This window comes from Boeremia exigua (genome assembly GCF_020726555.1).
Source record: "Boeremia exigua strain MPI-SDFR-AT-0100 chromosome Unknown C7974scaffold_8, whole genome shotgun sequence".
Classification (NCBI taxonomy): Eukaryota; Fungi; Ascomycota; class Dothideomycetes; order Pleosporales; family Didymellaceae; genus Boeremia; species Boeremia exigua.
In genome coordinates this window covers 1,750,822-1,777,217 of record NW_025763525.1, presented here as the reverse complement: position 1 = coordinate 1,777,217, position 26,396 = coordinate 1,750,822, and the positions used below count along the sequence as shown (strand labels likewise).

Below are 26,396 nucleotides of genomic sequence, written 5' to 3'. Positions count from 1 at the left end.
CCGATCAACCACTCACTCCATGACGATGCCCACAGCTCGCAAAGTCTCCATTCCAATATCTGATTGCAACACACGCCTTCCCCCTCCCACACCATCACTCAGACGTCATTCTCACTAGCTACTATTACATCCTACCGCGCCCGAACCACCCTCAACCCCGCTGACGCAGTACCTTCATGCACTCCTCCCCTCCATGCACAATCCCAACGCCCGTCCGCCATGCACAATGCCGAGAGCCAACGACCACCCGCCATGCACACCCTCCACCCCACCGCCCTCGCACCCTCATCTCCCATCGCGGCACGTATACGACTCGCAGCGGTGAGCGGGGGCCCAGGGAGCGCTATTGCCTCGGAGTCCATTTTACGCGCGGCGGTGAGCGGCGCTGCGTCCGACGAGCGCGTTGCGCGCCGGATGTTAGTGGCGGGGATGCGGGCGACGAGGAGAGGGGTGGGTTCACCGCTACTTTGCTCGGACGTCTGTGCGATGTAGGGCTGAGCTTGATAAGATAGTGAGTGCTGCGTCGTCGCGATCGGGATCGCGATCGGGAGGGTTGCTCGGAGGTGTGCAGGGTGCATAAATGGTGTTTTGTGGGGCAGTGGTGGTGAGCGGAAGTGGACTCTTTGTATTGGCTGTGTGTCTATCTGCGCTTTGCTTCTGCGTCGTCTCGGTTGAAGTGTCGCAGCTCGTCTTCCTTCATGTCTCCTGCCAGGACTCTGTCTAGGTTTGCTTGGTGCCGATCCCGCTCCTCTCTGTCCTTCGCCCCGTCCAGCCAGTCATGCCCGCTCACACCTCTCCTTGCCTGTGCTTTCCCGCCCATTTTCAGTCTCAGATCCAGAGTCATCTGCACCCATTCTTTGAGCTCGCCGCGACGGAGAATCCGGTGCACGACCAGGCTGTAGCCATCTTCGTGGAAATCTTCCTCCAGGGTCACAAGGACCTTGGGGTCGACATAGGACTTGTCGATGCGTGTCCAGCGGGTCGTTGGGTCGTAGGGGTAGAACGAACCCTCATCAATATTGAGATCGGCGGCATTTGAAATCTCGACGTGCGAGTTCTGGACTTCTGGGCTCGTTACTGCAATGACAGGACTCGGTGGTGTGTCCCGGAATCCTGTTGCGTCGCGGATAGCCGCTGCCTCTGCCGGTGGCTCTGAGCCACTAGGTGGGTTGTATTGTCGAGGCAAAGGTGTATTCCAGGTCTCGCGATCGGGTGCTAGGTGTATCTTACCTTGCTCGGCCAGCTGATCTAGCGCGAGCTCGACATCTTCGATATCTTGACTGAGTGCTTCGGCAACATCTCGAGATCGACAGCCTTTCTCTAATGGATGTTCGGCGTTGAATACAGTGAAGAAGGACAGGACTTTTTGCTCAAGCAAGTCCATCTGAAACAGCAGGTCTGCTTTTTCCGTCTTGTCGACAGGTCTTGCGGTGGACAATGGCAACGGACGAGCCGAATCTTCGGATTGGGGCCCCACGAGCGCGGGGAGTTCCTGAGGAGGTCGTGAGATTACCCACGTACTATCACTGATGGTGTTATGAATGTAATCCTGCTTTGCTAAGCTCTCAGCGGCTGCAGATATCTCCACAAGGGGTCTGTTGAGCGCTGACGCGATGTCATTAGCACTCTGACCAATGTAAGAACCTGGTCTTGACTTCAAATCATCAGTCAGGTGGTACAGGATTTGATGTTCGAGCGCAGTCAGAGTCATTTGAGCAGTACCATCACTGACTCGACTCTGCTTAGGTTGCTGCTGTTGTCTTGCCGGGACTGCATGTTCGCCAATCTCAGTGATTGTGTTTGACTGCTGCTCGGGGGATTCGATGCTGAACCTCGATGCCGCCTCATTCAGCCTCTGCATCTTCGCTTGCAGTGGACTTAGACGGCCTTCACGAGGGTCTTGTGCATTGTTGGTTGACTTCGGCAAAGCGAGCGGTTCTTCATCGTTCTCCGAATCCGACTCAGCCTTGGCAGTAGGGAATCTTGGTGATGCCGGGGGTTTCTGAAGGCCTCTTGATGAAATATCCAGGTCTTTCCTGCTCACTGGAAACTCTGGATTGGCGCGATTCAGCATGGCCAGCAGTGAATCAGAGTCAGCAGTGTTCTGGCTAAGCAGCATAATTTCCTCATTGTTGTCGAATTGAGCAGCAAGCGCACCACGCACCACCAGCCCAGGTCGATGTGCATGCTTCAATATTTTAGCAACAGGATCAAATGTGAACGTTAGTAGAGGCTCTTGCGCTGTAGATGGCGCGTGAGCTTCGTAGACATCGATCTTGCCAGGTCGAACGAAGATAATGCATTCACCCGGAGAGACTGGACTCCATGCACCTTCAGAAGCCGACCATACTTCAACAGACGCTCGTGCTGTTTCTGCGTTGTAGATTGTTGGACCTGAAGCCTCCGTGTCTTGCTCTGAATGGCCTTGAACGATGGTTGAGTATGCGCGATTTGCGCTGACGAACGGATTGCCTCGACTCTCGTCTCTTATACTCGCCTCGACGAGGCGAAGCATGTTCATTGACAGCGGAAACATGTCCTCTGGTACCTCAAGTCTGATGCTTTGTCTGATTTGCACAGGTCTTGTGTACACGAGCTGATCTGGCCCCATATTCATGTACCAAAGCAAGGTTTGCGCAAGCGGATATCCGTGTTCGCATAGGTCTTTCTTATCCTTGTAAAGCTGTTCCATGGTGTTGCAAATGTCGCAACTTTGGGCGTGCGACTCGAAGCCAATGAGCGCGTGCTCTTCATAGGAATTGATGGCGCGCCAGGTGTGAGCAATCGGTCGCTTTCCAGAACGTGAACTACCCAAGTTTCGCACTGCATCGCCGATAGAACTGAAGAGTGTGCGTCGGGGAGCTGAAACCATTTCATCTTGGGGCGGTGCGCTCTTGGTATTAGGCTGCGACGCAGGTAGCGCCCTGTTGACATTTCGATCGATCGGTGGAAAGTATACTGGCAGAAGAGACTTGTATACGAACTCATCATTGGATGAGTATACCACGAAGATGATCTTTTCCAGTAGATTGGTCGGCTCTGCGGTTTCGAGAAAGCGATTGACTTCCTCCATAGCTAGCGATGCGCAGTCTCGTCGTGGATAGTTTAACATTCCCGTTCCAATGGCCGGAATTGCGATTGACGTTGCTTGCAAAGACTGTGCAGTGTAAAGAATCTCACGATAGATTTGCCGCAAAACATCCTTGCTGTTCTTCCTCCATTGCTCTGGGGGCACAACGTGAAGGATGTGCTTTGAGGGCAAGTTGTAACTGCTCGTCAACTTGACATCGCCTTCTTTGCATACACCGAACTTTGCGCACTCCTCACGGAGCTGAAAGCCGCCTTTGTTGAAAACTTTGCGATCCAGTGTACCCATACCGGCAAACGTAACGTCGGTGGAGTTGACCATAACGGTGGCCGCTACCTTTGTGATATCCTCCCTAACCAGACACACCATTTGATTGAAGACAGCAGATGGTCGTACCATGGTAGGCTTGTTTTCAAGCTTGTGTGTGGTGTAAAGCTGTTCCACGGAGGGAATCTGATGCAGTCGTACGATGTCGTTGGTTTCAGTGGTTGTCTCACGCTGAAATACCCTTGCGTACAGAACTTCATCGAGAAGACCACGGGCACCTTCAGCGTCCTCGTTCTTCTGTTTCGCTTTGAACCTTTCGAGCTTCAAGCGCACGGGCGTCATTTCGTCTAAATCGACGCCACCGCGTGTTAGGGTGTCATCTAGGTACTGAGCAAAGTTCTGGCAGTCTTCCAAGAACTGTTCAAGATCACTACCATAGGCCATTTTCTGATGATTGTTGTAGTCACTCCACAGACTACTGTGATTCCGATCGCCAGAGAAAGGCAGGTTCTTTGCTGATTCGGTAAGCTCTGTCACGCTTCCGCAGATAGTCTGGGTTACAGAGCAGAGAAGATTAAGATCCCCGAGACCTCTGTTAAGCGCTTTTGACCCCAGCAGAAAGCCTCGAATGGAGGCTAAGGCAGAGTCTATGCCATGAAGCTCTTCCAATATTCCTTTGGGAAAGTTAGGAGCGAATAGGCTTATCTCTGCAGATAACTCCTGTGAAACTTTTTGCACTTGGAGTCGTGTGTCTAACACTTGGGCTGCAAGTGATGCTCTGCTTGCAGACAGCACAGACGATCTGGCAGACTCCAGGTCGCCATGAGTCGGTGGGAAGAAGACTGGGAACATGTCCATGTAGGCTTTCTCATCTGAAATGCTTTGAACAACGAAAATCAATCTCTCAAAGGGATGTTCGGGATGAGAATCCAAGAATTCTCGCATCTCCTGTAGAGCTACACGAGCGGCAACTCGTGGTGGGAAACCGCAGCCGCCAGCGCCCAGACAAGGAAAAGCAACAGTCTTAAAGCCCGAGATGAGCGCAATCTTGAGCGTATTGCGGTAGCAATCCGTGAGAACGTTGAATTGACGCATACCGTGGTTGTTACTGTACTGCGGCCGTGATGCATGAATGACATGTGCACAGGGCAAGTCGTGGCCACTGGTCAGCGTAATTTGTCCTGGTTTCAGTCTTCCCTTCGACGCTGCTTCTTCTGAAAATTTTGAGCCTCCGGCTTTATGGATATGGTAGTTGAGCGTCGACCGGTTCTTCGAGGTCCCCAGCGAGTTATTCGCGCTGTTCACAATAGCGTCCACATTCATCCTCGTAATATCGTAATAGCAGAAGGATATGATGCGGTTATACGAGTCGTTCGGGGCGAAACTCTGATCGCGCTGCAGCAACTTTCGAGATCTGTACATGCTGTGCAGTGTTGGGATCTCAGAAACGGCCAGCACGGCCTGTTTGTTGTGAGTCGTTTCTCCATCATCATACATCATTGATGTAGAGGAGGTACTACTGTCATCGGCCTCCTGAGTGTCAAATGTTGAGTTTCGGGTAGATTGCCACTGGAAGTCCTGTGTGGATTGTGCGCGGAATTCGAGCATGTTACGATCCTTTTCGGTACTTTGTTGGATCTTGATGTCGGGGTATAGGGTTCTGTCAAACAGCTCTATAGCTTGAGCAGCCTGTGGCGCGCTGTCGAATGTTGCATTACCGCTCCATGAGCCATACGGTCTGGAGAAAGCAACAGTTTGAACACCAGGCAGAGTCAGTAAGTATGCTCTGAACTCGTCTACGATCTCTAGGTGCTCCTCGACGTCGTTTGTTACCGCATTGGCCACTGCACCAACGTCGGTGTTCACATTGGAATTAGCCTCTGGATCGACGTTGGTCTCTACATCGACACCATGGCCATGTTCTAGTTCATTTGCCTGGCTTGCTAAGAGCGCATCAAGTCGATTTTGGCTTGCGATAGGGATGGCACGTAGACTCTCCACAGACAGTAACTGCTCACTTGCTGACACTTCCTGTGGACCTTGGTCGTAAATAAGTGGTTCTTCATCGCTTCTCTGCAGCCCGTGAACCGATGTCGCCAACTCTTCTGAAGTATCGCTGGGTAGTGACATGTCAATTGCATCTTGAGAAGAGGTTGTGCCGGTTCTGCCTCGACTTGCGACACTACTTGCTCCGTCTTCGTCTTCCTCGGCGCTATTTGGTAGGGCAAAAGTTGCAAAACGTTCAAGGTGATTGGCGAGATGGTTTGTGAAGTTACCCATGCTTTCTGCATCGGCGTTAAGAAGGCAGATGGGACATTGCTCACGCATCTCGATAGTAGAAGTCTCTCCAATATTGACAATAGTATCCAACTGAGTCTCAGGGAAGCTGTCAAGATGCGCTTGTCGCAGATGCTCCTCAAGTCCTACGCGAGACCTGTACACGGCTGTTGGATGTTCAGGGCATCTCCAGACTTTGCGATGGCTGGCTTCGTGCTCGATCCATTCCCTACGACTGCGGAAGAGCTGTTCAGACGCTTCGCAGTCTGGATACGTACATACATACGGCTGCAAGTCCTGGAGTAGATGCGTGCGCCATGACCTCCCTCTCCCGTAACGGGCAGGGCATATGATATAGCAATACGGACACTCGAAGTCGCGATCTCCGTCTGTACACTTGGGTGGGGCAGGTAGGTTCACGCTTTTGCCATGGATGTCGGTCACAGTGACAGCGTGGCTTGTCATAGATTTCATATCGACCATATCATCAAGCGATTGATGATGGTGTGTTGCTTCTGTGCCTGAAAGCATTGTTCTACCGGTCCTCTGACTGGGAAGCGCTGCAAGTGCTGTAAAAAGTTAGTGCTACACCCTGAATCTACGAATAGTCGGGGTGAGTATCTTGGGGCAAGATGACTCTCTGGTGAGGATGAGCGACTTACCAGGCACGGGGCTTGGCGATTCGACTTCTGCGATTTGATTCGTCAGGGTCAAAGTGATTCCCTCTTTGGTGGGTTCTGCGTGGATTTCGTGTTCCTGTTCGAGTATTGTGGAGACTGAAAGCTTGTCCCGATGCCGTTTCCAGTACTTAAAGTGCCTGCGGCGAAGAGTGACAGCGTGAGCCAGACGAGATACCAGATAGTCATCATCAAGCTGTACATCTCCAACCTGCGGCTTTCGTAAGCTGCAGAGGAGTTCATGAACGTGTTGCTTGTCATATTGAGCGTAGCTGCTTAGTACATCGACACCCGTTTCGGGATCCTTCGGCTGGTAGGAGGCCGCTTTTAGAGACCTTGACCGGATTGTAGGTGTTCGTATGCGAACACTGAGTTTGTAAAGGTTGTCGATGATATCAACAACTTCTTCATAGCGCATCGTTAGCTCCTTCCTCGAGCCATCGGCTTCGTCGTCGTCGTCATCGTCGCTGAAGAAGTCATCATCCTCGTCTTCTCCTCCGTCATCCTTTCCCTCGCTCAAAATTGACTTCGGCTGCTCTTCGTAGGGCAGACGATTTCCACAGACTATCGCATTTGCCTCACCAAGATTGTGATTGAGCTCTCCTAGAAACTTCAAGGCGTTGCCAGAGAGCAACGGGGAATCGCGAAGACGGTAATCGAGAGAGCTATGCCCCTTTTGCAGAGCCCCCAAATTCCCCGACCAGACTCTGAATCTCCCGAATTCGTCAGTAAGAGCATCGTGATCAATCTGCTCTTTCCACTGGCCGTCGCTTGTTACCAGGGCATTCGCCAGGCTTTGGAAGCTACGAACGTTCGACGCTGTCGCAAGTCGTATTTCTGTCATGATGTCGACCTTCCCATGATTGCACTCTTGGTCGTTAAATTGGAAGAATTTGGAGTGGATGTTGTTACGATATTGAATAAGGTGGGCTGCCTGCGGATAACGACTAATCCGATTCTGGTTGGAAGGAGGCGGAGCTGGAGAGCACGACAAACCTCAAAGATCTTGCTTCAGGCAGTGCTTTATTGAATCCTACTGCTGAGTCTCACGTGTAAGACTGCCTCAAAGAGGATTCAGATAGCCAAGACAAGGCTGGTGCGTAGACGACTGTCTCCAGGGCTTGAGTTCCGTTCGAGGCAATGCCCCGCTCTGGCTCGTTCCAACATCACCAGCTTACCACAATGCAGCGCCTTGTAAATTCGCGACGACCACCGTGCTCCTGCGCTGCAGGGAGACTGCATAGATGTCTGGTGTTGAGATAGCTGGCCTTGTGCTCGGCTGCCTACCTCTGCTCATACAAGGTGCGTCGCTCCACAGGTCGTAGACTCATCGCTCACATACGCACAGGTATTGAGTCGTATAATGAGGGTCTCGACCCTATCAAAAGTTTCATGAGATGGGACAAAGAGCTCCCTCAATGCATCCGAAAGCTACGAAATCAGCATGTACACTATGAGCAAACAATCCGAATCCTTCTCGAACCCATAACCGCCGAATCCGAGTTCGCGGAGCTGATGACGGACCCTGGAAGATCACAATTGTGGAAAGATAAAGATATGACCCTGAGACTCAAAGATAGGCTACAGGAATCGTATCATGCATACCAAGGAACGATTGTAGACATTGAGCGCATTACAAGGCAGATCGCAAGTAAGCTGGACTTGGATCGTGCGAATGAGGTGCGTAAACAAAACTCCGCTTGTGAAGTCTCTATGCTGGGGAAGATGCGTACTATCTTTCATTCCAGACATGTACGGTGTGTTGTCTCCTTGTTTTGTGCTCACATTCCTACAGCTAAAGCGAAATGACCTCGAAGCACTCCTCGCAGCCAATCCCAAGACGAAGAACGAGAAGTTCGAGTTTAAGAAACGGATAAGATTCGGCATGAGCAAGAAGACTATCAAGGCGCTGCTCGAAGAGCTGAACGACTGTAATCGCGAGCTTGAGCGATTCACGGAAAAAAGTGAGAAGATAGAAACGTATCGCAAGGCTGCTAAACCATCCTTTGCAACTCGTCTACAGCGCATACAAGGCTATGCTAAGAGCCTACACACATCATTGTACTGGTCCTGCACCTGCAAAGATACTCACCGTACAAGCCTCCAGTTGGATCCGAGAGGAAGTCTATATGCGTCAGGGAAAGGCATGTCGAATGCTGAGAAGACCTGTTTCAAGGTTTCGTTCTCTTCACTTGCAGCTGACGCGGATGTATCATGGAAATGGCAAGCCGCAGAGATCAACGTAGACGACGAGGAAGACGACAAAAGCCTTGCGCCAGTATCTTCCAAAAAGCCAAGGTAAGCGAAATTGTGATTACCCTACAGCTTGAGCGAGCATGAAGCTCCATATATCCAGCCATCCACCTACTCTGCTGACACGTGCAGGATGACAAAGAGTGTGTCTTTCAGCTCCCCTCCGCCATATTCTGTGAGCGATCCTGTTGTTGGCCCCACACAATCTCTGCAAGAGGTAAAAGACATATGCGCATCAATACAGCAGCTTAAGTCTACGGAATCGTGCATAGGCCTGTCTCTTGATGCCAAGAAAAGACTTCGAGGGGTATACATGATCGACACGGCCGAGAAATGGAACCCAGTCTCCGACATGGTCTCTCTCGACGACCTCCTTAGCCGGCCCATTATGAATGGTAGACGAGCAAAACTTAGCAGAAAGGAACGATACAGCCTGGCTTTGACATTGGCATCAAGTGTACTCTACCTCAACTCAACTCCTTGGCTTACGAACGAGTGGGCTGCCAAAAACATCAAATTCCACCAGATTGCGGCTGCTTCCAACGCCATCGACATCGAGCATCCATATTTAACGCCTGTGACGACCGACCCTGTGGATAGCCTGACAACCAAGACGAAAGCTCTCAGCTACCACAATAAGAACACAGTCTTGCTCGCTCTTGCCGTGGCACTGCTAGAGCTGTATTTTGGTACAACGGCAGAGAAGTACCAGGAGACGGAGCACGGTATCTGTGATCCAACACTCCATCAAAACACGTGGTCACTATGTGCTATGGCGCATCAATGGGCGGCGGAGTCGCAGGACGAGCTGTCTGCCGCATTCCGAGGCGCGGTCAGACACTGTTTGCGTTGCTTCAACGACCCCGGTGTCAGCCTGCAAGATGCTGAATTCCTACAGGCAGCCGCAGAGGGCATTGTGTTGCCACTTCAAGAAGAGCTGCATCAGTTCTTGGGTAGAAATTCAACATGATATCTCTCGTCGGGAGTCACTGATGCCAAACCCTTGCAAGCCTGTTCGGCCATGTCTTTTGATCGACCGATGGCGTGAGTGCAAACCATATTTAGCAGGGTTCAAGGTCGTCAAACACCTAGGCAATGTCACCTTGGGCAGAGCCAAATGAGCAGTACCGCGTCACGGGTCGAGCAGGTCTCAAGCTACGACTCGGCGCGAGCCAGCCTTGCGGCCAGATCCACGCCGACTTTGGATGTCGCTCCGTCGCAGGGTGCTTACTCACGAGCACATCACCTCGTATCTGGCCCACGTGGCTGCGGATCTGATCTGGGGTAATTTAGCGCGTCAGTTACGAGGTGTCTAGCTCAACGACACCTGAACGGCATTGGCAGCATTGGCAGGATTGCAACACACGTCAGTGTGGCCAATTGATGTAGCAGCAGATCCTTCGTGGTGTTGTGGCGAGAAGCAAGTGTGTGGGCAGTCTAAAAATACCGGTCGCCTCCTCTCCACACCGGGACGCTGCACTTGCCGGGGCCGGTGGGAGCAATGTTTCTCAAGCTTTGTTTCGACAGGCGGTCCAAGGAGCATTCCTTGGCGGGGTGCAAAAGCAACGGTGGTTTGGCGGTGTCACCACATCAAACAGCAGGATCGGCCGTGAGACGCGAGCTTGGTTGCGTGCAGGCTGCAGAAGTGCAGATTTGCACTTACATGATCGCATCGTACCGTAGTCGGCCGCGTCACCTGGCGACCTGACACGAGGGCAGGTTTGAAATCAACACGTGAAAGCAGCGAGAGCAGCAGCGTTGCAAGGTGATGCCACGACATTGAGCGCGTTTGCTGGCTTGCGGTGCACGTCTTGACGCTGCTGCAAGCTCTGGCGGCGCACACGCTAGCCATCAAGCCTTGCAAGCGATCGAATGGCTGCCACGGGCGTTGGTCGAGCGGCTTCGGGAGGCTTCAGCAAGCCAAGCGCGCTCAGAGGGTGGCGGCCGCAGCAACGGCCCTGGTTGGCACGGTCGTGAAACGGCAGGGTGGGCGCTGTGGTTGGACGAAAATGCGGAGCAGGGGGCAGGAATGATAGGCGGTGAATGGCCGTGATGATTTGAGGGTTGGCATGATGAACAGCAGATTGGCAACTTCTGGCGCCGGGCTGCTGTTGGACGGTGCAGAACGGCAATGATAGTTATCAGGACAAGCATTCGGCAAGGCACAGCACGGGGGTTGTCGGTTTCCTGCCTATTAATAACCGGTGTTGGCGGTCGGGAATGGAAGCAAGCACTGGAGTCCGCAGTCCGCATGTCCTTGGTAGCGTGTTGATAGCAACGCCCCGTGAGCTGCACGGCATCCCCGAAGACAACAAGAAGCCAGCAGCAACCACACTCGTCTGCAAATCTCCAACGCGCCGCAGCCTCCGCACCGCGCTCCGCACCGCCCTCGAGCACACGGCGACAACGTGACGGCCAGGCCAGGCGCATTGGGGCATTTGCGGTCAAGCATATCAAAGCGGGTCCTCGGCTTGGCGCTCCCCTAACTCCTAGCCAGGGCATACCTCTCCTGCAATTCGGCCCAGGAACCAGTCTGCCTGCCGACCGCCTCTCCTGCCTCCTCCCACGCCGCTCTCTGGAGGCTCTATCCGCACACGACAGCGCAGCGCGCCCCGGCCCTTCCCTTTGTTGCGCTCCCTCCCGTCGACACCATGGCTCAATCGTAAGCCCCAGACATGCGCCGGCGCAGCTGTCCCCGCTGCGTCTGCGGCCTCGCGCGCCCCTTCTGACCGCAGCAGCGTCGGCTCCTTCTTCCAGTCGTTCTGGCACACGATGACCTCGAACGACCGCCACGCCTCGCACGACTCGCCCTACCGCACCGGCCGCCACATCCCCATCCCGCAGAGCCGGCACAGCGCCCTCACCTCGATTGCGACCAGCGGCATCGACTCGCGCGTCGACCTGTCGTCGCCCTACGCACACGACGACATTGCCACCAGCAATGGCTTCATCGGCTCGCCCAAGGGCCCGCTGTCGCCCAACTCGCCCTACTCGCCCGGCATGCGCGGCACCCTGAGCCGCCAGGCCACCGCCGACGGCGACGCCTTCGACAAGGGCCCCAACGGCGAGATCCAGATGCAGAACTTCAACGAGGGCCTGCCGCCGCCGCCGCCCGTCTCGCACTCGTGGAAGCGCATCGACCGCTGGGTCGAGGACCACTACGAGGAGCTGTTCGACAACATCTGCGAGGGCGCCACCGCCAACGACGTCAACGAGCTGGAGCACGAGCTCGACGCCACCCTGCCCATCGACGTCCGCGAGTCGCTGCAGGTCCACGACGGCCAGGAGCGCGGCGGCCTGCCCACCGGCGTGCTGTTCGGCATGATGCTGCTCGACTGCGAGGAGGTTCTCATGGAGTGGAAGAACTGGCGCACCGTCGCCGACGAGTACCTCAACAACAAGCCCGACTACTCGTCGCCGCAGATCCCCGTCAAGGCCTTTGCCGGCTCCTCGACCGCCGCCCCCGTCGCCCAAGCCCAGCCGACCGGCAACCCGCTGTGGCGCCAGGACCTGCAGTCTCGCCAGGATTCGCAGCCGCCGAACGCCGTCCAGAAGGCCTACGCCCATCCCGCCTGGATCCCGCTCGCCCGCGACTGGGGAGGCAACTACCTGGCGACTGATCTGGCGCCCGGTCCCACAGGAACCTGGGGCCAGATAATCATCTTCGGCCGCGACTACGACTGCAAATTCGTCGTTGCACGCTCGTGGGCCGCCCTGGTCGCCATGGTCGCCGATGATCTGGCCTCGAAAGACGTCCACATCGAGGAGGAGAGTGGGGAGCTGAAGCTCCTAGCTTTCAGGGGTCAGAATGTGGAGCCGCCCTACCTTGAGATCCTGCGTTGGCGGTGCGATCAGAAGTACGGCCGGAGGCCCGTGAACAGGCGCCGACCACAGAGCGGCCTGCGCATCAACCCAAATGCTCCTGGCACCGTTGTACCTAGCTCGACCGCCAGCAGTCCCTACCACAGCCCGGTAATGGGCCCACAGGACCGTGGTCGCAGCCCCCACCGCCTGTCTACAAAGCAGAAGGGTGTCAGCCCACGAGGCAAGCTCTCCAGCCCTCTTGCCCGCGTCGCCGAAGAGCACGCGCAGCCCCTCAACGTCAACACCAACCTTGACGCCAAGACCAACACTTCCGCAGACAAGCTGATCTCGGTCGACACCCCAAGGCCAAGCGACGACTTCCCCGTCCGCGCCAGCGTAAGCAGCGATAAGGAGAACAAGAAGGACACACCAGAGGAGAAGACAAAGCCCGCTTCCCTCAAGAGCCCCATTGCGGACACTCCCGACCTCAAGACCGTCGAGATATAGCCCTGCTATATCCCCCCGCGGCGCCTTCCCATTTGCTCCCTCACGTGAGCACCACTGGATACCCTTAGCAGCATCTACGCGCATCCCTTATCCATGGCCTGAAGGCTCGGGCACACGCAGTCACACCCGTAATCACACTGTACATGTGTCCTCCCGCCGAGCTCCCTTCTCGCGCGACGGCTGTATCACGACCCCGTTTTTTCCTTTCTTAGACTTTGAGCTCAGCGCCCCACGACTCCGTGCTCCCCGACCCCCTGAATTGGCTTTTTGTACAACACCTACCCCTTTTTTTACTTCCCCTGTCCTTGGCCACACCTCGGGGACAGACTTCCTTCCTTTCACCGCTTCGACGGGCATGAGCGTGGGCGTGGGCGTGGTCTGCACCGCCTGTGGTCCCAGACCCCCGTGGTCCCCGGCTCCAGCAGTTCCGCCACCCCGCAGTTTGGTTTTGGTTTGGCCGCTCTTCGTTTCTGGCGCTGCGTGCGCTTTGATAGCTTGCGCGTTGCGCTGCGGGTTAGGGGGTAATTTTACGGAGCGCGGGGGATTGCGTGGGCGCTACGTGTGTGTGTGGGCGCGTTTGCTGGCGAGGTGCACGGGGGCAGGCATATGTAGCATGAATTGAGAACATTCACATGATTACGCGTGGGGTGCTGGCTGATGGGGCCGTGATGTCTGCTGTGAGTGCTCATTATAAGACTATTGTTTGCCGTTCTGTCTTGTCGTGTCCCTGGTCTGCCACGCACGCCTTCCGTTCGCCACTGTCCACACCACCACACCACGAGACAACGCGAACCTCTGACTCCGCTGTCCACACGCACAAAGAACAAGACGTCCAGAGCAGAACGCAACAAAACAAAGCAGCTCCGCCATCGTTGTTGTTATTGTTGTTTTTGTTGATAAATACATATATAACAAAGTCTATGTAGCACACACATTCAATAACTTGAATCATTAGCACCCGACTTTTACAACCTTACAACAGCACATAAAATACGTGTGAGAAACCAACGAGAAAACATTTGCTGTTTCTAGGTCTCCTCAACTCTCCGTGCTTCTGTATATTTATAACCGTAAAGCTGCACGCAGCAAGTCGCGCGCGGGCCTCCCTGGCCTCCTGAACACAGAGGCGGGGACATGAAATACCGGTGATACGAAGATGACGATGGAAATGAAAACGATGAACCGTGTATGTCAGCCTAGTACACAGAACCGGACGATGGGTGATATTTTTGCAATTCATTGATGCAGCATACGCCGGTATAGATACAGACTGACTGACAGACAGCCACCGTCCTCGCGCAGGGTATTGCCATCCAGATCATCCGAGTCATCCCTGCCATCCCGGCCCCCAGACCCCCTCGCAAACTACCCCAGGCAATCCAAAACAAAACGAAAAATACTCAGTACGCCCACGCATGCTTCCCCTTTCACCTATGTAATCCTGAATCTTAGCACGTGCACCTCTACACACTCTATGATGTGGACGCCGCAGCCTTCTTAGCATCCTGTGCCTCCTTGGCAGTCTTAGTGAGATTCTCCAGCTCGCCTGACGTCTCGCACATGCTCCTGAAACTGCCGCCCTCCTTTGTGATAAGCGTATGAGGATCACCGAACTCGATGACTTCGCCCTTGTCGAGCAGCAGGACCTTATCATAGTCGATGATGGTCTGCAGACGATGCGCGATGGTGATCGTTGTGTTTTTGATCAGACGGATTGTTTCTTGAATCTTGCTGTCTGTGGCGTAGTCGATGGATGCGGTGGCTTCGTCCATGAGCAAGACCTTTGGTGCTTTGAGGAGAGCGCGTGCAAGGCATAGGAGTTGACGCTGACCCTGCGAGAGATTGGATCCGGACTCGCTGACAGGAGAGTTGAGGTTGCGGAAGGGATTCTTGTTGTCTGCTTGCAGGGTTTCGGCATCTGGTATGTCTGCGTCCACGACCTGGCCGTTGGGCATGACAACGATAGTGTCTTCGCCTGTCTCGCCGTGTGACCATTCGCGGTTCGCAAGGATGGAGCCGGGGTTGACAGTGGAGGAGCCCGTGTAGCTCGCGTTGACGTCGGCGACAACGGCGCCACTTGTAGGCTTGGGGATCTCGATAGCGTTGGGGGGTGTGGTAGCTCCATTAGGAGTCCCAGTGCCTGATGTAGCTGCCGAGGCGGTGGTGATCAGGTGGACTTCGCGAAGTGAAGTAAAGATCTCCTCATCAGTGAACACGGAAAACGGATCGAGGTTGCTGCGGATGGTGCCGCTGAACAGCGTTGGGTCTTGAGGCACCATGACGATGTTTTCACGCAGGTCCTGAAGACCGATCAAGCCCACATCAACATCGTCGATAAGAACCTTGCCCTTCTCGGCCTCCAAGGCACGGAATAAAGCAAGTGCCAAGGAGCTCTTGCCTGCGCCCGTCCTGCCAACGACACCGACCTTCTCGCCTGGGAGAATCTTGAAGTTGACATTTTTGAGAACAGGATCGAAGTCGGGCCTGTATCGTGTACTGTAATTAATAAACTCCACAGAACCCTTGCTTGGCCAGTTGGAAGGAGGGCGTGTCTCTGGAATGACAGCAGGCGCTTCCTGGTCCACGTCCAAGTATTCCTTGACACGCTCGACCGAGTTCATGTTCTGCTCATTGGCCGAGTAGAGGCGCACAAACCAGAGTACGTTCTCTGTAAAAGTAACAGCGTAAGTAAGCGCGAGACCAGCTGCACCTGCGTCGATCTTTCCAACACTCAAAACCACGAAAGTACCTGCGAAGAAAGACACCAGGGCACCAACGACATCGACCCGGAAAGCAAGCCATCTGTTAGCAGCCCAGAGGTAAATGAAGGGTCGATGTTGGGTGTTGATCTTGGCGAGGTTCTCGCGGATGAAGCGGCGCTCGTCTCCATAGGCTCGGATTGTGGTCATACCGGAAAGAGTCTCGCCGAATTGCTGGTACAGAGGGCTGCGGTGCACAGATTCCAAACGCTTGAGATCGCGAGAAGAGTTGATGTAGAAACGTCCAATGAGGAAGTACAGCACGGAAATGAACACACCTGCGATAAGGAACGCAGGTGTAATAACCGAGATGAGGATAACGATGGTAATGATTGAGGCCAGGCAATGAACAACGCCAATGGCGACTGGCGCGACCTCTTGATCGACAGATTCGATGTCCTTGGAAAACCTGTTCATAAGCTGTCCGAGCGGTGTCTGATCGAAGAATCGGAACTTGGCATGTGTGACCTTCTGAATGAGTCGCTCGTGAACACGGCGAGACGCAGCGAGCGAGCCACCAAAAAGGAAGCCCTCTCGAAGGAAGGTGATGAACATGAAGATCAGGCCGAGGATAGCGTAAATGACAAGGAAGTAGGTCGAGTCAACCCCAGAATCATCTGAGCTCCCGAACGTTGTTTGCATGGTCGAGCCGTAGGTGTAAGACTTCTCCTCAGGCTGACCGGTGAACGGAATGTTCCAACTGCAAGTACCGCTGTTCAGGCAAGTGCCAGAACCAAACATCGTAGGTGCGTGTGTGATAGGTGAGCGGTTGTGATGGCCCATAGTTGAGTAGCCCTTATCGGCGTACGCGTTCGCCCATGTTCGAATCCAGACGTTTGTTGAAACAGACGAGATCTGCTGCGACACGAAAGCGATGGAAGCACCAACCCAGTAGTACCATGGACCCATAGCCTTTAGGTACATCAAGATGATGCTGAGCTTCACACCACCTTCCGCCTTGGTCTCCTCCATGCCGTTGCTGGCTCCCTTCTTAGTGTCTTTGCCATCCTTTTTGCCATTCGCAGCACCATTAGTGTGGCTGATCTCGCCCTCCGCCTCTTCTCCGCCGACATCGGAAGGTACGCGAGAAGGTGGCTTGGAAGCACCGCGAGATGCTGGCGTAGATTTAGCGACTTCTTCTGTGAGTTTTCCGGAGTCGATAACATCATCCGCAGATCCTTGGGTTACAACTCGACCATTCTCGAGCACTACAGCGAACTCGGCGTAAGGGAGGCACAAGCTGACATTGTGCGTAACGAGGATGCATGTGCGATTGAGCATGAGCTGACCGTTGAGGGCGTAGTCGAAGATCCACTTGGCAGTATGCGAGTCGACAGCGCTGAGAACATCGTCTAAAAGCACGTGGCGTGCTTTGCTGTACATTGCACGGGCGAGAGAGATACGCTGCTTCTGGCCGCCTGAGAGAGTCACACCCTTCTCACCAACAATAGTCTCGTCGCCACCGTCCAGGATCTCGAGATCGCGCTTCAAAGAGCAGGCCAGAATGACCTCTTCATATCGTTCCGAGTCCCAGTCACCTGCGAATACAATGTTGTCTTTGACTGTACCGTTGACCAGCCAAGCCTGTTGTGCGCAGTAGGCAACGCTCTCGAGCAATCCTGTCTCGGGATCGGGGCGGAGATCTTCACGGCTGACACCTCCGGGCAGGTAGACATCTCCTCTCAGCTTTGTCATTTCACCGAGCAGAGCCATAAGCAGAGATGTTTTGCCAGATCCTGTGGGTCCGACTATCACGTTGAGCTGTCCAACCTTGAACTTGATGTCAATATCCATCAGCTTGAATGCATCAGCGGCAGCTTGATCCTTCATATCTTTGCCACCCCAGCTGAAAGTGCCCTTGTTGAATCCAATGATCGATTGCCCTTCTTCATCCTTCTCCTTGGTTGTCAGTTGAGAATACTTCTCGGTCTCTGGTTCGTTCAAGTACTCTTCAATGCGGTCGACCGATACCCGCGACTCTTGAACGTGGGCGACCATATCGGCCAGCTGGTCCAATGGAATTCTAAGGATCTGGAAAAGTGACAGTGCTGTGAATGCGACAGACGGGATGAGTGCCTTGTGTTCGACGTTTGTGTAGACAAAGAAAGAGAGGAATGTGATGAAGACCGGTGACCCTGACCAGATGGTCGCTGCTATCGCCCATAGAACGTATCGCCGGCGGAGATGCTTCAACTCAATATAACGTTTCTCATTGACAAGACCAATGAAACGCTGCTCCCAAGCAAAGTATTTGATGATACGGATATTGGTAAGAACTTCATTCGTGGTGTGAATGCGGGCGTCGGTAGCCGCCAAGATGAGTTTCTGGATCTTGGAGAACTGGCTCGCAACGTACATGTTGATCGGGAGTAGGATGAACATCATGCCGATGCCAGCAATACTGCTGTAGCCGAGGATGCGGTACAGCAGGACAATTGCAACGACGACTTGAACTGGAGTATTGGCCCACAGGAAGTGCAGGTAGGCGCAGATCTCGCTAACCTTAAAGGCATCAACAGCCATGAGGTTGATAATGGCTCCGGTAGTGACTTGCGCATCAGACTCTGGCTTCGTGTTGTCTTCCTGGTTCTGCTTGGGCCCCTCTGTCGGGGTCTTCTTCTTCTTCCTGCCCCATGTCATCATCCTTTTGATCGTACCATTCTTGTTGCCACCGTCTTCTTCGGTTGACTTCTTCTTTTCCTCGCCCAAGACCTTGTCAGTGGTAGCAGCGGCCCTACGCTTCAGCGCCTTGGCATAAATTTCTCCGATAATGATTGCACGCAGGCGAATGCAGATCTTGCGACCAATCCATAGTGCCTGCCCATCAGCGAGCGCGGATAGACAGCCGGATACGAAGAGAAGTAGAACGTAGAACCACGCTGCGTTCTGCGGAGTAAGCCCTGGCGCCTCGACGTATTCCAGGATAGCTTTCAAAAGTAACGTGGGAGCGAATGTGAGGAATCCAGAGATTGCAGCCCAGCCAGCTTGGATGAGGAGACCACGCTTGAAGTAGCCTAGAAGATGATAGGCCAATTGCGACGTGCGCTTGACCTGGCGATAGTTCGAGATGACAGCCGCTGCTTTGTCCTTCGGCGCAAGATTCCAGACATCCGAGAGCTCGTACGTCTTCTTGTATCCGGTCCATACAATTGAGTCCACCCAGCTAAACGTCGCAAGCGAGAAAACGCTGGCTATCGGTTCCCTAGCAGGGAGAATATCACCCTCATACTCCAGTTCCACAGCCTTGTTGCCCTTGCGCGTTGACAAGGAGATGGTAAATAGCAGCGAAACGAGGACGAAGTCGGCGATGGCGAGCTTTTGTTGTACATCGGATCGAGGGTGAATGATTGCGGACCGGATGAGCAAAGTGGAGAAAACCCATTGGAAGCCGTAAATGAATGCAGTGTGATACCAGAGCTTCGGGAAGGACCACTTGCTTGTACTCGAAAACAGCAGGCGCAGCGAGGCGAGCGTGGCAATATACGACCAGACGGTAATGTTGGCAATTGCGGCGATCCTGCCGTGTCGGCCCCAAGCGCCAGTGAAGAAGACAGCGACGTGAACGGCAAGCTGTGCGAGGACGGCGGCCTCTTCCAGCACCACAATTGTGACTTCGCCACGCGGTTTCGTCACGGCGGTTGTGGACATGGTCTGGCGACTGATGGTCTGTTGGAGCAGCGCGCTCTGCTCGTTGCGGTCGAACTCATCTTCGGAGTCGGTGTCGGCCGTATCGCCATCGTAGTTGGGACTTCGGAATGACCAGACGTTTCGTGGGTCTTCGAGTACGGAGTATGCGTGATAGTACCGCGATGCTGTAGCAGCGAAGTATAGCTGTATTAGGAGATAAACGGCAGACACGCCGCAAACGAACAAGGGGAACAATGTTGAGAGGTAGCTGTGATAGTGTCAGCACAAAGCTCCGTTGTGTCGAGAGGCGATGCGGCGCAAAAGCAAACTGCCAGCATGTGGCGTTGTTTGTTTGACACTCTCTATGGAATGTCTGGGAAACACTCGAAACACTCACTCTAACTCAAAGCACCTCGAGAAGTCGTCCGCGCCCCAGATTGGGCCTTTGCAACGGGCGAACATGATGCTCCCACTCTGTAAACGGCTGGCGGTGGTGACCGCAGAGATTCCACGACAGCTCCCAAACACTACACTAGCTACCGACAGCTATTGAATCGCATTGGAGGAGCTCGGCGGCGCGTTAGCGAGGAAAGATCCAGGGGCACTGCGCGATAAACAAACACCTGTCAGAGTGCCTGGGTGATCGCTGTTCGTGGGAAGGTGAGCGCCGCCCACTTTCACTAGCGGAGCAAGAGCCTTTTCGCACTGATGTTCACGCGCCGAATGCAGCGTGATGTAATCTTCAGTCTAGGAATTTGCCGCCGTGCCGCCGCCGTTAGAGCACGTCCCTGATCAGATAAGATTCCACTGACAGGTCAAATAGGGACCCTTCAGCTGTACGATGGCAGACAGACGGAAGCAGCACAGTTGGATCGCGGCCGCGTTTGTATAGCAATGCGATTGATGCCGAGCGCCGAGCCGTTCACGCACCTCCGGGCCAGGGACCCACTGCATCTTCACCGCTCTGAGTCACGACCGTGGATGCGGTTAACCGCTGTGCAGACGCGATGCACGAGCGGCCCAGCAACCCGCCATCTCGAGTTAGGGCGTAGCTTGCCGGCGATCAATGGTGTGTTCAGCTCCCGCAAGCACGCTATCGAGAATACGACGAGGGCCAGGCTATGCTGGAAAGCACTCATCTCGATCCTCTGTCTCCGAGACTCGAACATTGAGTTTCTGAATTGCCATCGTCATTCGCGTATCACAGCGATCGAAGAGCAACCAATGGCGCACTGCGACAAGCTGACTGTTGTGGATCCGGGGTAAGCCAGCATTTGCCCTAAGCGACGCTCAGCGTGCAACATTGTCTAAAGACATTGGCAGATGTAGTGGGCCCTGTAGCATGGCTACCGTTTCTTACTGTACGCTCACTTCTCGTGGTGCAACTGCACGTGTCAGTTATTTTCGCTTTCATTTCCACTAGATAGCGCGTAAGCTTGTAGGGTGTGACCATGGAGCATGGGTTTGCTGGTGTGCTTGCGCTCTTCGGTCTGCCTCCGCCCTTTTCCGGCTCGCACCAGATAACATGCATCCCGCAACGCATGCCTGGCACGCCTGATCAAAGATTGTGCCGTGCCACTGCAGTTCGGAATTCAATCTCAACACTCCACACTCGATGGCTCAACGTGACTCACTTTCTGCGCAGCGCTGTCTCTAAAGAGGCGTGTGCGAAAGCCTCACGTTTACAGGTTGTTCCAAGATAATTTCAAGCGACGGCATGTGCAATTCAAGACTGCTGGTGTCAAGACATCAGATGTGCCCATGAGAGTCAACGACCACAGCGCAAATCTTGTCGGCTTGGACTGTTTGTGACTTTGATCTTCGATTTGTCCTTGATATATACAATGCTAACAAAAGAAATTGAGTCTCTACTGACGTGCCTTGACGGTAGGTGTCCACGCAGAGTACTTGTTCTTGACCCTGCACTTCTGTTAGTATACCCACAGTCGAATGAACAGGCTCACACACGTGCTGTACGGCTTGTACCCTGAGCGGCTCCAGGTAAGAGTGGGCCTGTGCTCCTTGGGCTCCCACACGCGAGCTTGACGCTGCAGAAGCTTGTCCTCAGCAGGCGACTTGTCCACCACGTAGGACATCCAGGCGTGCCAGCCAGGCTCGATTTGAGAGCTGCGCGATCGTTAGCCAGAGTGGGGGGTCATGTCTGGTGCCAACTAACGGGTCGAATTCGTGGTCCTTGTAGTCCACCCAGCGGGTTCTCACTACCGAGTGTCAATTTCTTCCCTCGGGACGACAAATGATAGTATCCTTACGGGGAAGCTCCTCCGCGAGGTTCTCGAAGTACTTGTTGCCGTACTTGTCGATGCCGATGTAGGTTCCAGCCTTGGTATCACCTGCGCTCGTCAATCCACTGTCTGCCGTGCTCTACCCGTTTTTTCAGAGCGTACCAATGTGCTGTATGCGCGCGCGTCCTCGGTCAGTCGTGTCTGCGGGTGGTAATCGAGGCGTGGGGTCGAATGCGTACCTGCATTTGGTGGCCATATTCCTGCGGAAAGAGATCAATTAGCACTGTAAATTGCACAGAAGCTGCAGATTGCGCATACCTTGAAGCCGATCTTGCGCAAGTTGCCCAGCGTCCTCAAAAGTGTCGACATGGCGGCGTTGTATGTCTCGTTGTCCGTGTCGACCAGTCGTGAATCGTTGATTGACGATGCCAAGGCCTGTACTGTTTACGGTATAGCTCCATCGCACCCCTGCTCGTCCAAGAGCATCAAAACTTCAGGAGGCAAAACAACACAACAACATTGAGCCAAATTTCGTTTATCAACATGATTATAAGAGGGTGTCTGAGAGCGCAACTTCCTAGAGTTGCTGCAAAAAGGACGTTTAGAGCCTTCGCACAACCTGCGAGGACAGCAAGGCGGTATTCAACCGCAAACGCCTCTCCAATGGCTTCAGTACCGCAAAGCCAGGCTTCAATGCTTGCTACCATCACAACGGATCTGGACAAGATAGCACCAAGGTTTGAGATGCAACCTGAACAGATCACAGTCATCCAAACCCCAGCAGAATTCTATGAGACGCTCAAAGTAGGTTGATTACATTTCCTACGCTTTCCTCTTGCAATTATCAGCGACTTTGATGCATAGCACGCAATTGTGCATACATGAGTTGGTATCACTTTCCCATTGAAGGTATCGTCCGGTACATACCGACCGCATCGACCATCTTGCCAGCCAACGACCTTGGTTCGAGCTATACTTGCAAGCCATCCTTGTGCAGCATCTGGCTTCGACTTTGAAGTTGCATGATGTGTTCCGTGTACGCTACACTCAGGCCACCGTTCTAGCTAATGAAAGTTACTAACTCGTCGTAGGCCAAGATCTCTAAGGCTCAACATCGTGTCTACCTCTCAACTTTGTACATCGGCAAGACCGAGCACGAGCTCATTTCTACTATCCGTACAGCACTCCAGAACAACCCCAGCCTGCATGTGTCCTTTCTCACCGACTCACTCCGTGGAACACGTGAGACGCCAGACCCCTCAAGCGCATCTCTCCTCGCACCTCTGATTTCAGAGTTTGGCTCAGAGCGAGTTGAAGTGCGCATGTACCACACACCCAACCTGACCGGCATCCGAAAGAAGTATATTCCCCGACGTATCAATGAAGGCTGGGGTTTGCAACACATGAAGTTGTATGGTATGGACGACGAGATCATCATGTCCGGCGCAAACCTGAGTTCGGACTACTTCACCAACCGCCAGGACCGCTACCACCTCTTCCGCTCGAAAGACCTGACGGATTACTTCGCCAAGGTTCATGACGGGGTTGCAAAACTTTCATTCGACATCCAGCCATCCTCCAAGGAAGGCTCGGGCGGCTACACCATGACCTGGCCGACCAGCAACCCGGCCCCCTCCCCCCTCGACTCCCCTTCGCAATTCAAAGCCAGTGCAGCCAAACACTTAAGCCACCTCCTCACCCCCTCCAACTCGCCACCCACGACCTCCTCCACACCAACCACAACGACAATCTACCCTGTCCTTTCTCTCGTCCCGCTGCTATCCACCTCTACCGAACTCCCGGCCCTCACCAAAATCCTCACCGCGCTCACCCGCCCGCCCCTCACAAACTCGACCTGGACCTTCACCGCCGGCTACTTCAACATGACGCCTGCCTTCCGGCGCCTCCTGCTCTCGACGCGACCCGCTACCGGCACCGTGCTTACGGCGCACCCGCACGCCAACGGCTTCTACGGCAGCAAAGGCGTCAGCGGGATGCTGCCGGATGCGTATACGCACCTCGCGAAGACGTTTGTGCGGAAAGTCCGACACGAGGGGCTGGACGGGAGCGTGGCGCTGAAGGAATGGAAGTACGGGCGCGTAGACCAGGAGGGCGGGTGGACGTATCACGCCAAGGGGCTGTGGGTTTCGCTGCCGTCGGTGGCGGCTGGGACTGGTACTGCCGCTGCCGCGGCTACGGCTGACAGTGCTGCCGCCGGGACCCCGGAAGACCCAGTTCTCACCGTGCTCGGCAGCAGCAACTACACCAAGCGCTCGTACTCACTCGACCTTGAAGCCAACGTAGTTATCGCCACGACGGATGCGGGACTGCGGCGCCGTTTGGGCGAGGAAGTTGCGTGGCTGAATGAGCATGCGGCGCCGGTGGCGGAGGCGGACTTCGAGACACCGGAGCGGAAGGTCTCGCTAGGGGTCAGATTGAGTATGTGGGCTGTTCGAGTTCTGGGCGGGGCTCTCTGAAGGGGGAGTGAGGTTGGCTGGTTGTTCTAGTGTGGGCAGGATTAGGATGAGATGCAGCGGCGGAGGTAGAAAGGTGCGCAGTGTAAGACTACGGATGTACGCAGTGTGAGACTACACATATTCATCCATACATCCAGCCATTATACATCAAGTACAATGACGTGTGTGCTATGAGTACATGTTGGTTGTGTGTCTAGGCGAGTAGAGATGTTGGAGTCTTCTTGTTACTTTTATTGGAAAAGAGGGTAGACAAGTAAACAGAAACAAATTAGTCGTTCAAGTAGCAAGCATTGATCCTGATACGCTAGATCCACCCATTATCCATGAAGCATCCCAAAAGCGCCGTCTTATGTTCAGGGCAGCCTTTCGCTTCGATTTCCTTAATTTTGTGACATGCTGGTTGCATCCGTCCGTCCATCAGTTCGCTCGTCCAAAGATCATAGCCAGACGCTGAGCCTGAGCCCGAAATCGACGCTGGAGCTCATCAAACTGAGCCTGCAACTGCGCCCGCACCTGCGCCTGAAGTTGAGCGTTAGTCGGAGCCATTATCATTGCATGATCATGCACAGGAGGAGTCGCACCTGGCCTTACCGCCGCTCCATTAACCAGCTGCACTCCCGGGGCGAGCTGCAGATTCGCACGAGGAGGAAGGCCGGCGTCGCGGTCGGCGCGGGCGCGGGCGATGAGCACGTTCACTTGGGCAACGGTGAGGTTTTCGTCGACGAAATTGCCGATGTCGTGCGCGATGAGGGGGGTGGCGTGCGAACACGTGGTGGCGTGGTCGGTGGGCAGGCCCTTGTAGCCGCCGCCGCACTCCCAGCAGAAGTTGTGGCGGCAGTTTTGACCTGGAGGGGTTAGTGGAGGAAGAGAATGGGGAAAGGGGACATACAGGTCATGTGGTCGCAGCCGCCGTTCTTGGTGATGTTGATGCCGCACTGGGGACAGGGCTTCGCGCCCATCGTCTTAATGGCTTTGACGGACTCTTCGTCTTCGCGCTGCTTGGCACTGTCGCAGGAGCCGGTGTGGCCGGGACGATTGCATGATAGACAGAGGTCGTGGTCGCAGTGTGGGCAGGCCACCATTTCGTCGCTGTTCTTCTTGCGGTTGTACTTCTTCTTCTTGGCTTCAGGCTTGGACTCGTTGTTGGTGGACGTCTTGTCTTTGCTGCCATCGCCTTTCTTCTTCTTCTTAGCCTCAGGGTTGGCCACAGGCTTTACCTTGCTCTTGCTGTTGGCAGTCTTCTCTTTACCGGCACAGCCTTCGACCGAAAAGTAGACGCCGCACTCCGAGTTCAAACAGGCAACATACGACGGATCGGCAGCAAGAAAGTGCTTAGTCACCGCCATGTCCCAACTGTATCTAGTGAGCATCTCCAAAAGAAATTCATGGACACAACTTACGTTTCGAAGAGAGCCTTCGTCATGACCTCCTTCAGCATCGCATGATCCAGCACTGCCGCACACCCAGGGAACATGCACGGCAGATGAGCATCAGTAAGCTGACGCCCCGACATCTTGGTCTTGACCTGCTTCTGGACGCAGAGATTGCAAATGGCTTCGAAGTGCTCGCAAGCGCCCTCCAAGGCCGAAGTTTTGAAACAGCGTCTCGTGCCCTTGGACGTTGCGCAGATCAAACATTCCTTCTTCGGCGGCGAAGTCGATTTGGTGACCTTCTTACGATCAGGCTTCGGCTTTGGAGAGGCGTTGAACGACACAAACCGGCCCTGGGCGTTGCGGGCTAGCTTCGTGGCTGCGGTGGGATGTGGAGCTAGCTGTTCCTCAGGCGGCGGTGTGTCTCCAAGGATGATGGGGGTGTGAAATGAACCAGGCCGGACGGCAGGCACAACTGGACCGTAGTCTACACGGCGCGCTGGTTGTGCGCGGAGGCGTGTGGAGGGAGCCATGATGTGTGGACTTCGATGTAGTTGTGGTTGAGTGGGTTGTCTGGTAAGGAGCGTCACATGTAGGCAGCCGCCCGAGCCTATGTATTCGGAAGAAGAGGTAGGTGAAAGCGGTTGCTGTCGCGCGCCTCGCGAAAGCCGTGCGCGTGGCAAGGATGAGTGAGTGCTCGTCGAAGTGAAGGTGAGACAGTCCCAGTGAGATGCGACATCCCCTAAAATTCATGGGTCGTGCGAACTGATCCAACAAGAGCAGGAGCGCGACAAGACTTATTGACACACACGTCTTGCTATGAAGCATGTGTTGAAAAGCATTGTGAGACATCGGCATGGAGTCGCCATGAAGATCTACAACGAGCTGAGCTCTCAAAAAGCTACACGGCGAATCGTGGCAATTCGACAGGCAACAGGCCGTCTTCCGCTGCATGATGCCGTTTACGCTGTGATGTGTTTGCATTCGTCTGGAACACTGGCGTGGGAACGTGCATCAACGAACCACACGCGAGGCTGTATCGGTGTG

The 26,396-nt window shown here is 54.4% G+C and overlaps 7 protein-coding genes across 7 annotated transcripts; 3 read left to right on the top strand and 4 right to left on the bottom strand.

Moving 5' to 3' along the window:
• Positions 1–605: 605 nt before the first annotated feature.
• C7974DRAFT_398175 (uncharacterized protein) lies at positions 606–7,312 on the bottom strand. Its single transcript, XM_046142284.1, has 2 exons — positions 6,295–7,312; positions 606–6,201 (listed from the first exon to the last, which is right to left on the bottom strand). The coding sequence occupies exons 1-2, from the start codon at positions 7,151–7,153 to the stop codon at positions 641–643; spliced, it is 6,420 nt and encodes a 2,139-aa protein (XP_045995762.1). The 5' UTR covers positions 7,154–7,312; the 3' UTR covers positions 606–640.
• Positions 7,313–7,553: 241 nt separating this feature from the next.
• C7974DRAFT_415030 (uncharacterized protein) lies at positions 7,554–9,532 on the top strand (the record flags this gene model as incomplete). Its single annotated transcript, XM_046143853.1, has 4 exons — positions 7,554–7,611; positions 7,658–7,989; positions 8,105–8,607; positions 8,695–9,532. 4 exons carry the CDS (start codon positions 7,554–7,556, stop codon positions 9,530–9,532), a joined length of 1,731 nt encoding a protein of 576 aa, XP_045995761.1.
• A 1,575-nt stretch (positions 9,533–11,107) lies between these two features.
• On the top strand, positions 11,108–13,051 carry C7974DRAFT_221155 (uncharacterized protein). The gene is made up of 2 exons (XM_046137170.1): positions 11,108–11,224; positions 11,301–13,051. Exons 1-2 carry the CDS (start codon positions 11,214–11,216, stop codon positions 12,871–12,873), a joined length of 1,584 nt encoding a protein of 527 aa, XP_045995760.1. The 5' UTR covers positions 11,108–11,213; the 3' UTR covers positions 12,874–13,051.
• Positions 13,052–14,229: 1,178 nt separating this feature from the next.
• Positions 14,230–20,099, bottom strand: C7974DRAFT_221090 (ATP-dependent bile acid permease-like protein). The gene is made up of 2 exons (XM_046137168.1): positions 19,657–20,099; positions 14,230–19,527 (listed from the first exon to the last, which is right to left on the bottom strand). Exons 1-2 carry the CDS (start codon positions 19,719–19,721, stop codon positions 14,346–14,348), a joined length of 5,247 nt encoding a protein of 1,748 aa, XP_045995759.1. The 5' UTR covers positions 19,722–20,099; the 3' UTR covers positions 14,230–14,345.
• Positions 20,100–20,962: 863 nt separating this feature from the next.
• Positions 20,963–21,883, bottom strand: C7974DRAFT_398162 (NADH ubiquinone oxidoreductase subunit NDUFA12-domain-containing protein). Its single transcript, XM_046142283.1, has 7 exons — positions 21,821–21,883; positions 21,742–21,762; positions 21,665–21,671; positions 21,530–21,610; positions 21,436–21,478; positions 21,228–21,386; positions 20,963–21,179 (listed from the first exon to the last, which is right to left on the bottom strand). The coding sequence occupies exons 1-7, from the start codon at positions 21,869–21,871 to the stop codon at positions 21,128–21,130; spliced, it is 414 nt and encodes a 137-aa protein (XP_045995758.1). The 5' UTR covers positions 21,872–21,883; the 3' UTR covers positions 20,963–21,127.
• Positions 21,884–22,420: 537 nt separating this feature from the next.
• C7974DRAFT_221034 (CDP-diacylglycerol-glycerol-3-phosphate 3-phosphatidyltransferase-like protein) lies at positions 22,421–24,176 on the top strand. Its single transcript, XM_046137167.1, has 2 exons — positions 22,421–22,536; positions 22,594–24,176. The coding sequence occupies exons 1-2, from the start codon at positions 22,525–22,527 to the stop codon at positions 23,977–23,979; spliced, it is 1,398 nt and encodes a 465-aa protein (XP_045995757.1). The 5' UTR covers positions 22,421–22,524; the 3' UTR covers positions 23,980–24,176.
• A 45-nt stretch (positions 24,177–24,221) lies between these two features.
• Positions 24,222–26,171, bottom strand: C7974DRAFT_221016 (uncharacterized protein). The gene is made up of 4 exons (XM_046137166.1): positions 25,380–26,171; positions 24,869–25,332; positions 24,561–24,824; positions 24,222–24,498 (listed from the first exon to the last, which is right to left on the bottom strand). Exons 1-4 carry the CDS (start codon positions 25,880–25,882, stop codon positions 24,464–24,466), a joined length of 1,266 nt encoding a protein of 421 aa, XP_045995756.1. The 5' UTR covers positions 25,883–26,171; the 3' UTR covers positions 24,222–24,463.
• Positions 26,172–26,396: the final 225 nt, after the last annotated feature.

Excerpts from the sequence above, each read along its gene's own strand:
- C7974DRAFT_221016 (XM_046137166.1), bottom strand. The coding sequence starts at position 25,882 with ATGGCTCCCTCCACACGCCTCCGCGCACAACCAGCGCGCCGTGTAGAC. Across the intron at positions 24,825-24,868 it reads CGGCTGCGACCACATGACCT|GTCAAAACTGCCGCCACAAC; the intron begins GTATGTCCCCTT and ends TAACCCCTCCAG. Across the intron at positions 24,499-24,560 it reads TGGAGCGGCGGTAAGGCCAG|GCGCAGGTGCGGGCGCAGTT; the intron begins GTGCGACTCCTC and ends GCTCAACTTCAG.
- C7974DRAFT_398175 (XM_046142284.1), bottom strand. The coding sequence starts at position 7,153 with ATGACAGAAATACGACTTGCGACAGCGTCGAACGTTCGTAGCTTCCAA. Across the intron at positions 6,202-6,294 it reads ATCGCCAAGCCCCGTGCCTG|CACTTGCAGCGCTTCCCAGT; the intron begins GTAAGTCGCTCA and ends AACTTTTTACAG.
- C7974DRAFT_398162 (XM_046142283.1), bottom strand. The coding sequence starts at position 21,871 with ATGTCGACACTTTTGAGGACGCTGGGCAACTTGCGCAAGATCGGCTTC. Across the intron at positions 21,763-21,820 it reads TGCGCAAGATCGGCTTCAAG|GAATATGGCCACCAAATGCA; the intron begins GTATGCGCAATC and ends CTCTTTCCGCAG. Across the intron at positions 21,479-21,529 it reads CCTCGCGGAGGAGCTTCCCC|TGAGAACCCGCTGGGTGGAC; the intron begins GTAAGGATACTA and ends GACACTCGGTAG.
- C7974DRAFT_221090 (XM_046137168.1), bottom strand. The coding sequence starts at position 19,721 with ATGTTCGCCCGTTGCAAAGGCCCAATCTGGGGCGCGGACGACTTCTCG. Across the intron at positions 19,528-19,656 it reads TCGAGGTGCTTTGAGTTAGA|CTACCTCTCAACATTGTTCC; the intron begins GTGAGTGTTTCG and ends ACACTATCACAG.